Below are 11,974 nucleotides of genomic sequence, written 5' to 3'. Positions count from 1 at the left end.
AGATTAATGAGAAGGGTGAACAGAGACCCTAAAGTAAACCCAGTTACTGACCTCCTTCTATGATTTTCTATTGCTGATTAAGAGGTTCAGTTATCAACTTTTCCTCACTTCTTCTCTAATTTACAAACTAAAACCTGTGATCAATTTTTTCTTAATAATTTTGCAGTCACGCATGGGTTAAATCCATCAGTTTTCTTGTCAGAGACTGAAAATACTGACACTAACTTATCTGAGTAGGAAGAGAAGGGGAAGGGGTGCCCTCTGTGACTGGTGACATCCTGCAAATGAGAGCAAGAAGGAAGAAATTAAAGAAAAAGAAGAAAAAAAAAAAAAACCCCTGTAAGGACAGAGCACTAAGAATGGGGAGCCTAAGTAAGACCAGCCGAAGGAAGCATCTTCACTCAGTCACTACCCCCTTCCTAAACCCTGGCCTGTTGGGATAAAGAGTAGGCTTGATCTGGTCTTACAGAGATGAAAAGCCTTCTGCTCATAGCAAATAGCAAAAGCTCAGAAAATAACCTTATATAAAACTCAAAAAGTCACTCGGCATCCACAGCCTTGAAACATTTATTGGCTAGGGACTTTGCTCTGTCATCTTTGAACATATTAACAAACAACAAAAGGTTCCATCCTCTTGTGAATATGGTAACACGAATGCCACAATAATATTCACACATATCTTTGTAGTGTCTGAACACATAAGTCTTCCTGAGTATAAATACTCCAGGCCCCATGGGATGGGAAGAAAATCCACTTTTCAGAGGAGGCTGAGTCATGAGTGAAAAGGAGAACCCATACCTCCAGTCCCCTGGAGGAGCTGGGATTGCCCCGGCACACAGAGCTTTGCACGTAGGACAAAGGCACATGCAAATAATAAAGTTTTTTAGAGTCAAATAAATAAATACACTTGAAGAAAAATGACGTATATTTATAAAACTGGCCTATGAAAGTGGGATTCTGGTCAATAGGAACTAGTTCTATCTCTCCATTTTCAGTGATCAGCACATACAGGGGGCAGTCTAGATAATGAATTTGGTTAAAGACACAGGATATGATCAGCTTTCTCCTATTGGTATTAGAAGTTGATTGTCCAATTTGGCTGTTCATTGGGGGCTCAAGTTAATGGAAATTCTTGGGGGTTGGGGGTGGGCTTTCCTTTCAGATCACCTGATGTTAATACTGTCAATGCATTAATCATCCTAATTAATAGTCACCTGTTGGTCTTAGACCTCATTCTCAGAGAAGGCTGAGGGAGCCTCCCTCAGACATGGTTATTCAGTGAGCAGATGGTAAGAGGGCCTGTGTTTGCCCCTTCATTTGGGAAACAAGGGGAGATGATGGGCCTGAGAGTCTCTTGGAAAGAGGCTGGAGGGAAACTCTAGATGAGGGACTCATCTGTCACATTGTAGAATGCTATGTGTCTGGACTCATAGTCTAAGAAAACACCAACCTTATGCACTGGCTCTCTAACATGTTGGCCTTTCAAAGGTGATGAGACCCAAAGACTATAATCATCTCCAATTTTTAAGCCTGTAAGTGAGAAGAGGTCCCCTGGAGGCTTGGGGAGATTCCCCTTTCTGCTCACCGAGTCCTTGCAGATGCCCACCTCCCACTCAGTCTTGTTGCCCACTTCCACCTCCCAGTAGTGTCTCCCGCAGGTGAAGATCTGAGCCCCCAGCACCGCTGCAGATTGGTCAAATATTTCGGGGTTGTCAGGCAACTGCTGTCGGGTTCCTCCATGTTTCACACTTTTCAGATCCTCAGACAAGACAAGATAGGCGTTGGCCGTGGCTGGAACTAGAGTTATATCTGCTGCAAGAGGGAAAAAGAATGAATCCTCATTTGCATTCTAGAAAACCCTCTTATGTATGTGGAATTGAAATTAAGGTCTTAGTATCTAGTCCTATTTTTTTAAATTTAATTTAGGTGAATGTGGTGGGTAGTGTCTCGGAGCCCCTTTTAGTGTTTTACAAAATACAAGAGAGTGAATCTCTCAAAGGAAACCAAAGAGAGTCATGTCAAGAGTGATATTGGATCTCTGATAATGGAATGGAGGTAGTTCTGTTTATAAGACAGTTTTAGAACTAGGAGCTATTTATCCACACAGGTCATATCTTTTGTCATTTGTATTTGCTTTAGCCAAGGTTGGTTATGGTTCTTCAGTTGGGGTGGGAGAGAAATATAGTTATCACTTACTGAACTTCTACTTAGGTGCCAGGCATTTTCTGTACATTATCCCATTTAATTATGGCAAGTATTATTATCTTTTTTCCATTTTCATAAAAGAAAAAACTGAGGTTCATAAAGGTTAGGAAATGGGGCCAAGATGACAAAGTTACTGAGTGTTTGAATAGCAGCTCCTAATCAGCATTTTTCATTACGTCATGCTTAAGTGCAACTTCTTATGAGTTAGTGCAACCACCGGTGACCATTTGATGAAACACATTTTGAACCACTGAGAGAGCTCCTCTCCCAGACTCCTGGGAGGAACTTTCATTGATTATCCAGACAAGATTAGGCACCTCAACATACCATTTCATACTTTTATTTATAGATCAAATCCCAATCACTAATTCTTTCTTTAATATCATTCTCCTCAATCTCACTGTAAGTTCTACAGAAGCAAAGGCAAGTCTGTCTTATTCATCATTGTAGGTACACTCAGAGACTGATAGCACAGTACCTACTATAGCACGTAGTAGGCACTTCTCATATATCTGTTGAGTCCAAAGTCTATTAGGCCTTCTTCTGAAGGTCAGATTGTCAACAAGATAAAAGGTGAAAACTAATGCTGACCTCTCTAGATGTTGGCCAACCTAAATATTTAGAGCATTTTAAAAGAACATTCTTTGAATGTTCCCTCACTGAGATTTAAGAGTTTAAATCAGCTTTTATCCTGACAAGAACAAAGGTAGAAATGCAGAAACCCCTGAGGAGGTATGTGTACGTGTGCATGTGCAAGGCAATGGGATGAACAAAACAACAATGAAAACAAAGGTAAGAGCAGAACTCAGACAGAAAACAAAACCAGATCAAACATCATTCAAGTCCCAGTGCTTCTGTCTGTTCCGGCAGGGATGGTCTGTGGCCCCCATTAACTCTGAAGACCCCTGGAGGTTCAAAACATCAGGCTGACTTACTGCTAAATTTTCTTAGCATCTCTCTCATTCCAGTGATGTGGCACAGAGTCAGTTCTGTGGTGATGGCCTCTGGACACTGAAGCAAGAGTGGCTCACTCCTACAGGAGGGCAGAGAGTCACTCAGTCTCCTCTGAGCAGACCGCATGACCTGCTCCAACTTGAGAATCCAGCTCATTTTGCCCCAACAGCATGGACACTCTCATCCACACTCTGATAACCTATTGCATCAACACCACACCCCAATAACTGAACACAGAATTGAAACCTACCTTTCCAGTATTCCTCTTACATTCTAAGGGTATAAAAGAAAGAAGGTTAGTTTTTGTGCACTTTGATCACTAGCAAAGACTGAATCTGTTTTGGATACAGTCCTTTGCAAATTTTGCAGAATCCCCTTCCCGTGGCTCTAGAACACCTTGAGTGGGAGAGCATATGGTAGAAAAAAACCCAAACTTCTAGGGGTGAGCTCTTTTGAACGCGAGATGGTTCTCCCAATGACTAGAGATCTCTTTTTCTCATATTGTCACTTTGTTTAGAGAATCTATTGCTGAGAAAGGAGCCAAACTATTGGCTTCATTATCCAATGCCTCCAGGAGGTAGAGATAAGAAAGGAAAGTAGCCCAGTGAGAGCTGAAACTACACCTGTGTACAGTTGGACTGGGTTGTTGGGAAGGCACCAAATTAAATAGCATTCTGTGGAGCCAGTCTAGGAAACAGACATGAAGCTGGAGACTGGAAGCTGGAACATAGCTTAGTTTAAGAAGGTCCCAGAGAATTCAGTAGTAGCCTAGGAAGGCAGTAGAGCAAAGATGGTGAGGATTTGGGGCTCAGTATACACAGAATACCTGGGTTCTATCACCTACTAGCTATTTGACAGGCAAACTATCTAACTGCCATAGGTCTGAATTATTAAGCAATTGCTACTATTAACCCATTTTGTGGATAACAATCACCTGTTGTAAATATCATAATAGTATTTAACTTTATCAGGTCTTTTTGAGGATGTAATTTAATGTGCCCAACACCTAGTAAATGTTCATTAAACTTAAATTTTTTATTTGGCAAAGCTGAGGTTGCAGCAAGGCAGGCGCAAAAAAAAAAATGGAGTCATCATTTAACTTGGTTCGGAGGTATATTCCTCTGTGTTTTTTCCTCCTCTTCTTTATTTATACTATATAGAACACTCATTCTTTAGGAAAACTTTTTGGGGGGCCAGAACTTAATTTTTCAGGTAAATAAGGAAAAGTTTATTTGGTATGACTTGAAATATGATAGGGGACTACATGTGTTTTCTTCCATGAATTTCTCCAATGTTCTTACCTCAAATGACTCTATGATCGAGTTCTGACACATGGACTCTATCTGTCCAATTGTTTTGCTCAGGCTTTGAATTCGCTGGGTCAGCTTGATCTCATGGTCCCTCAGTCTCCTCAGGTTCTCTTTCCTCCGTTTCCAGTAGCTGGAGCTGCAGCTGCTCCTCCTTCAGGAACTGGTTCATTTTTGCATATTCTGACACAACAACCTGTTTACAGGTCTTTGTCTCTTCCTGCCATCACGCGTGTGTACACACACACACGAACAATATAATAAAGTTAGTAACAGAAACACTTATGCAGATTTTTAATCCTTTCAAAGTTCAAGAGTTCCATTGTGACAATTCTTGAAACCTGACACATAACACATACAGTCTATTGACTAGCTGGGTGGATAGTTTGATATTTTAGAAGATGTGTGTACTGTAGCTATAGTAGCAAAGAAAACCAAAATTTCTACTCCTAGGAGGCTGTCATTCTACTGGGAACAATGAAAAGTAAACAGTCAAGTAAAAATATAATAGATGGTGATCAGTACCATTATTTTTAAAAAGTAAAGTAAAATAGGGCTTCCCTGGTGGCGCAGTGGTTGGGAGTCCGCCTGCCGATGCCGGGGACGCAGGTTCGTGCCCCGGTCCGGGAAGATCCCACATGATGCGGAGTGGCTAGGCCTGTGAGCCATGGCCGCTGAGCCTGCGCATCCGGAGCCTGTGCTCCACAATGGGAGAGGCCACAACAGTGAGAGGTCCGCGTACCACACACACACAAAAAAAAGTAAAGCAAAATAAAGTAAGGAAAAAAATTAGGGGAGGGACTTCCCTGGTGGCGCAGCAGTTAAGACTTCGCGCTCCCAATGCAGGGGGCCCAGGTTCGATCCCTCATCAGGGAACTAGATCCCACATGCATGCTGCAGCTAAGAGTTTGCATGCCACAACTAAGGAGCCTGAGAGCTGCAACTAAGGAGCCCATTGGCTGCAACTAAGGAGCACACGTGCCTCAATTAAGACCCAGTGCAACCAAAGAAATAAAACTTTTTAAAATAAATAAATAAATAATAAATAAATAGATAAATAAATAAATAGGGTAACTGCTTAGTTCTTTAAAAAAAATAGGGGAAAAAACATGCATTCATTTATTCAACAAATATTTATTCAATGAAGTAGGCAATGGATCACATACTAGGACTAGAAATGATCATCACAAATACTCCCATGTAAGAACGCAAAGATTATTGGAGTAATCAGATACACGCTTATTTTTTTAATATTTAATAAAACATTTAATTCTGTGCTTTGCTAGACAGCTCAAATTCTGATCTGTGACTAACCTCAAGCTTTTGTTCAGGTGTTCTAATCCACACTACTAATTTCCCTTTCTGTTTATTTCTTTTTTATCTGCCCTTTTTCCCCAAAAGGATTTGAGATGTTCCTTTTTCTGTCAACTTCCATTCTATGTTATATATCTTTAACTTGTATATTTAATAATTATAATCAGAGCAGAAATAAAGGTAGCCACTATGTGGTATAGGTACACCAAGAAGGGAGAAATAAGCCAGCCTGGGGATGGGAGAATTTGAGATGAGTCTTGAGATTCCCAGATGGACAAGCAGAGGTGGGCAGCCCAAAGCAAGGATACTCCATGTTATAGGACTGGGACTGGAAAATTTTGTCATTTTCCCCTTGGTATTTCATGACATGTCCCTTTAGTCCTCCTCATAGAATCACATACAAGATGCAAAAGTGAACCAGATACTGACCTTACACAATATCACTCTCTCCTTCTCATGGGTTAATATAACCTGAGTTTCATTTTTCTTTTTATGCAAAATATTTAGGATTTCCTGGAGTTTCTCCTGCAATAGAAACAAACTCTGTGGCAAATGAGCAGAGCACCAGGTCATGATGGGGTCTTGAGGACCAGGTACAAGATGACTGAGACTCTAGATCAAAGGGTGAAGCAGGACCCACACCAAATTTGTGGTCTGGTGCCTGGAGATTAGTACCCATGAATGTCACCCATAGAAAATATTATGGGAATTAAGCGATGGAACCTGATTTGTGTTCTGAAATTTATATCAAGCAGCCAATCTTACTTTATGATGCTCCTCAGCCTCATTCGAGAGATTCATTCTGTTTATTCCATGACCTTGGGTTGAGGAATCCTTTACACCCTGCTCATCATCAGACAACACCTTAGCGGCAGCTAGCATTCTCTCATAGCTGCCTTGGTTGCCCTCACTCTGTAGCACCTGGGATCTGAGCTGCTTGCTGATGTCAACCAGCCTCCCCAGATGCTCATTGGGCTGGAAATGTGGGATCTCCAAGGTCCTCCAGCACTCAGGACAAGATAAAGCAGTGTTATGTTCCTCCCAGCTTCTCAGGAGACACACCAGACAAAAGCTGTGCCAACACTCGGTGGTCACTGGGCCGGTGAAATAGTCCGAGCAGATGAAACAGGTCAGTTCCTCCCTGAGATTCTCCATCAAATCTACTGTAGACATTTTCTCAAAGGACATCAGAGCAAGGTCACGCCTTTATTCTGGGATTAGAAAATCCTCCCTGAGAGTCTCTTGTTTTGAGTAACAAGTGGGTAATCAGTTGCTATGGTGTTATTACATGAAATTCTTATTCTCCTCTGTGACTGATTTCACCAGTTGACACAAAGCCAATTATGACTTAATGTGGAACCTCTACATACTGGGTTCATCATCAACCCCAAACTTTTGAGGAATCTCATCGTACAAGCAAGCCATGTGCTGGCTACTGAGGATACTTGCTCCCAACCGTTGCCATGTCAAGAGTCGGTTACTGTATATGAACAACACCATGAAACCGTTGAAACACATTGGCTTTACGCTGGAGGTTTGGGTAATTTGGTGTAAGCCAGTACAGAGATTTAAATTATGATGATCTCTGATAATATCTGAATTGGAATCTCCTCCAAATCTTTTAGAAAACTCCACTAATGGAATCTAGTTGAGAAACTGAAGGAAGAAAACTATAATATATATTTCTTCACTCATTAGGCCATTTTCTTTCTTTGACCAAAGCCTACAAACTTTGTGCTCCTTTATCAGGTACTGTGTCCTTTTTTTTTTTTGTGGTACGCGGGCCTCTCACTGCTGTGGCCTCTCCCATTGCGGAGCACAGGCTCCGGACGCGCAGGCTCAGCGGCCATGGTTCACGGGCCTAGCCGCTCCACAGCATGTGGGATCTTCCCGGACCGGGGCACGAACCCGTGTCCCCTGCCTCAGCAGGCGGACTCTCAACAACTGCGCCACCAGGGAAGCCCGGTACTGTGTCCTTTGATTTAATTTTATTCATCCCCCAAAATGAGAATAATTCCAATGAAGTATTCCCTGACTTTCAATGTACAATGGATTACTAGAGTTATATTTATTGCTCTGCCCTGCAGACCGTGATACTCACCTCTCTGCTACCATAGAAAACATCAAAAACATCATTGTTGTTGGAAGTTGCCTCAAGGAGCCATTACATTATGGAGTGGATGGAAAGACATATTTTAGGATAAATATAATTTTGCTCACTTATTTTCATTCTTTGAAAATGTTTAAACTAGGCCTTCTTAAACCTCTTATCACTTCTTACTGGACAGAAATTAAATGTGTAGACATTATTTTTAGACTGACGAAAAAATATATAGTATACAAACTGTGTGCAATGACCTCTGAGATTAGTGCCAAATCCTATAAATTTGCTGTCTTATGCTCATGAGTCCCTTCTTGCCATGGCCCATCCTCCACTCACTGCATGCCAAGAAGTGGAATCTTAAAAGCTTAAAAACTCAGAGTCTAACCAGTTCTGTCCTCCCATTAAGTTCATACCTTATTTCTATTTTTCTCCTGTCACTCTCCAGCTTGGCAACCTTCTATGGTTCTCCATTACCTGTGTTATTCCATTAATTCCTTTCTGACTTTCATGGTTCCAACTGATTCTTCTTTCCCACTCATCTCCAGCAGGATGTTGAGTGTTTCCTTACCTTGAACTTTTGTTCAAAAAGGAATTTTCTAGCCCGAAATAGTTCTTCCTCCACCTTCCTTCCTCCTAGTCAAAACTCATTTTTCTGAAGTCATTAATGTTTTAATCATACATCCTTTGTGAATAAGTGGGATGAGATTTTTTGCTAGGAAAAGGAAGAACTAGAGCAAAGAGTTATACTAGCTTAAATAGGAGGAGTGGTAGCATCAGTTTGGGGTCATGAAATCTCTACTGTTCAGATTGCTTCTATGCTAGTAACCAGGGGCTTCAAAATATTGTTAGGAGTTAGTCTCAAGTAAGGGTCTTGCAAAACATACACACACACACACACACACACACACACACACTCACACACACACAAAAAAAAACCCCAAAAAACTACACTAACATGAACTGCCATCTCTGGAAAAAGGATTTATGAATTACCACCTACATTCAGTGTGTTATTCACACACAAACTCAGGAATCTTTAACACTGACCAGAATCATTAGAATAAGCCCTACCATAGAGTTATGGTACATCACAGAGCCTGTATTCCAATTTGGAATGGGGAGACTGGCATGTTCTAAGTTCAAGTCACACTGATCTGTTCCATCCCACTTCCCTCTTCCAAATAAACTCCTTTCATAACTCAGCACAATAACCATATCTTATTCATTGCTGACTAGAGGGATTCTTTTGCACGTAGCAAGGGCTCAATTTGTCTGTAAATAAGTTTTAAATGAACAACGAGGGGAACCGTATTGTTGTAGAATTACAGTCTTTTATCTAACTGGAAACCAAGAGATCATATAATCCAACTACCTGCTAAAGATGATGAAGAAACTAAGACAAATAAATTGAGTTGGTTCCCTGAATACTTACTCTGAGTCAGGCCAGGGCTAGGAAGCTGGGTCTCCTACCTCCTGTCATACTCTTCTGTCAACAGTACACTGCATCTCACTTGTTGTCTTGTGAGTGGGTGAAAATTTCCAGTTATGTCAATGAAACGAATATGGCTCAAGTGCTTTCAGAATGAAATTAGAGAGCTATCATTATGGCGTGATCAGGTGACAAGCATCTGAATTCACTGGCTACACTCACTATTGGGAATGCAGACTTTTTCTTTACCTTCTCTCTGAACACATTGATTAGGCTTAATTCACAGATGAGGACGTTTATAGAGTGGGCCAGCCTTCCCAGAATACATTACACCAACCCTCGGGTACTGTACTGCCAGACGTGATTTCTGAGATCAGCAATTCAAATAGCTTTTTCTCTGGCCTGTCTCCTCCTACGGAGGTGACAGTAAGGATACCCCAAGAGGTCCACAGTCACAACTGTCACCAACATGCAATTAACGTTGGAACACACAGAAAAGAGGAACCTTAAGGATACAGTGAGGGCTGGCATTTCCCTGGCGGTCCAATGGTTAGGACTCAGTGCTTTCATTCCAGTGGCCCAGGTTAATCCCTGGTTGGGGAAGATCCCACAAGTCATGTGATGCAGGCAAAAAATATGTATATATATAAAAATATATATAGTGAGTGCTTATTCATTGATATACATATATATATATTTATATAGTGAGGGCTTATTCATTGATGAAGGCAGTGGATTAGATAGGGACATAATTTGAAAAATATTGTGCTTGAAAGCCTGGTTTTAAAAAATATGTCTGTCATTTCATATCAGTGTGGAAAAGATAGATTATCCAACAAACGGTTTAGGACAAGTAGGGGTAGCCATCTGGGGAAAAAAAAAAAAAAAGTTGGATCTCTGCCTAACAGTTTACACCAATGTGTATTCCAGATGTGTGTGTGTGTGTGTGTGTGTGTGTGTGTATTTTCCCCATTCTAGTCGTGAATTTCTACTCATATTACTTCCCTTTGTATTGCTTTTTTCACCTTATTATTTTATTTTTGTATGTGTTTTTGTTCTAGATTACCCCACATCTATTTAACAAGTGAGAAGCATATTTGTTAAACATATGGCCAATTATTGCATCCAAAGGATGAAGCACATTGTAAAAGGAGATAATTGGTAACTTAATAGAAATTTAAAACGGAAGACTTAGAGAAGGCTTTTTAAAGCATGCTTTGGAGTTTAGCCACTACTAAGGAAAAAATGAAGCTAAAATAACTAAAAATTAAATATTTCTATACAGCAAAATAATAAAATAACCAAATAAATGTTTGAAAATTACAATATAGGAAAGAGACTTTGGAACACGTGTGTCAAATACCTTATCTTAAATTATGAAGAGGTCATCAAAAAAGTATACTTAAAAATAGTAGCTCTTCTTATTACTATATAGCCATTTAAAAATAACAGATCTATTTATATACACTGACATGACATGACATCCATTAAATGATATTAACGGGGAAATACATTTTTACTCCCCCAAAAAGTTTAAGTATAAACAATAAAAATTAGGTTATATATGTATTTTTTCCTACAAAAATGAGGCCATGCTATAGAGGTTGATAGTGTATCTGTATACACAAAGGCATAGAAAAAATAAGGAATTTCATGGATATGACAACAAAAGCACAGACAACAAAAGCAAAAATAGACAAGTGGGACTACATTAAACTAAGAAGCTTCTATACTACAAAGGGAACAATTAACAGAGTAAAAAGGCAACCAACAGAACAGGAGAAAATATTTGCAAACCATGTATCAGATAAGAGGTTAATTTCCAAAATATATAAGGAAATCTTACAACTCAACAGCAGAAAAACAACAACAAAATAACACAAAACTAATAACCCAATTAAAATATGGGCTAAAGGAGCTTCCCTGGTGGCGCAGTGGTTGAGAGTCTGCCTGCTGATTCAGGGGACGTGGGTTCGTGCCCCGGTCTGGGAGGATCCCACATGCCGTGGAGTGGCTGGGCCCGTGAGCCATGGCCACTGGGCCTGCGCATCTGGAGCCTGTGCTCCACAACGCGAGAGGCCCACGTACGGCAAAAAAAAAAAAAAAAAAAAAAAATGGGCTAAAGACTTGAATAGGCATTTCTCTATAAAAGACACACCAAAGACTAACAGGTATGTGTATAAAAAGATGCTCAATGTCACTAATTACCAGGGAAATACACAAAAAACCACAATGAGATATCACTTCACAGTTGTCGGGAAGACCATTATAAAAAAAAAAAAATGTTGGTGATGATGTGGAAACATTGGAACCCTTGTACACTGTCAGTGGGAACACAAAATTTTCCATAATATGCAGGAAAATAGTATGGAGATTCCTCAAAATACTAAAAATAGAACTACCATATGATCCAGCAAACCCACTTCTGGGTATTTGTCTAAAAGAATTGAACTCAAGATCTTGAAGAGGTATTAGCACTCCAGTGTTCATTGAAGCACTATTCACAAAAGCTTAGATGTGGAAACAACCTAGATGTCCATTGATGGATGAAAAGAAAAAGAAAATGTGGTATATACACACAATGGAATTATTCAACTTTTAAAAAGAAGGAAATCCTGCCATGCATGACAACATGGGCCTTGAGGACATTATACTAAATGA

The 11,974-nt window shown here is 40.2% G+C and overlaps 1 protein-coding gene across 1 annotated transcript; it reads right to left on the bottom strand.

The window, feature by feature from the left end:
- Positions 1–1,261: 1,261 nt before the first annotated feature.
- On the bottom strand, positions 1,262–6,953 carry TRIML1 (tripartite motif family like 1; the record flags this gene model as incomplete). The annotated part of the gene is given in 8 exon segments (XM_082863656.1): positions 1,262–1,378; positions 1,382–1,812; positions 3,141–3,238; positions 3,410–3,432; positions 4,461–4,584; positions 4,586–4,686; positions 6,210–6,305; positions 6,546–6,953. Coding segments are annotated over 8 exon segments (1,398 nt in total).
- Positions 6,954–11,974: the final 5,021 nt, after the last annotated feature.

The sequence above is a fragment of the Leucopleurus acutus genome, assembly GCF_964270905.1.
Source record: "Leucopleurus acutus genome assembly, chromosome: 21".
NCBI classification, from domain to species: domain Eukaryota; kingdom Metazoa; phylum Chordata; class Mammalia; order Artiodactyla; family Delphinidae; genus Leucopleurus; species Leucopleurus acutus.
Note: the sequence above shows the minus strand (reverse complement) of the source record. Positions and strands in the feature narration are given on the sequence as shown.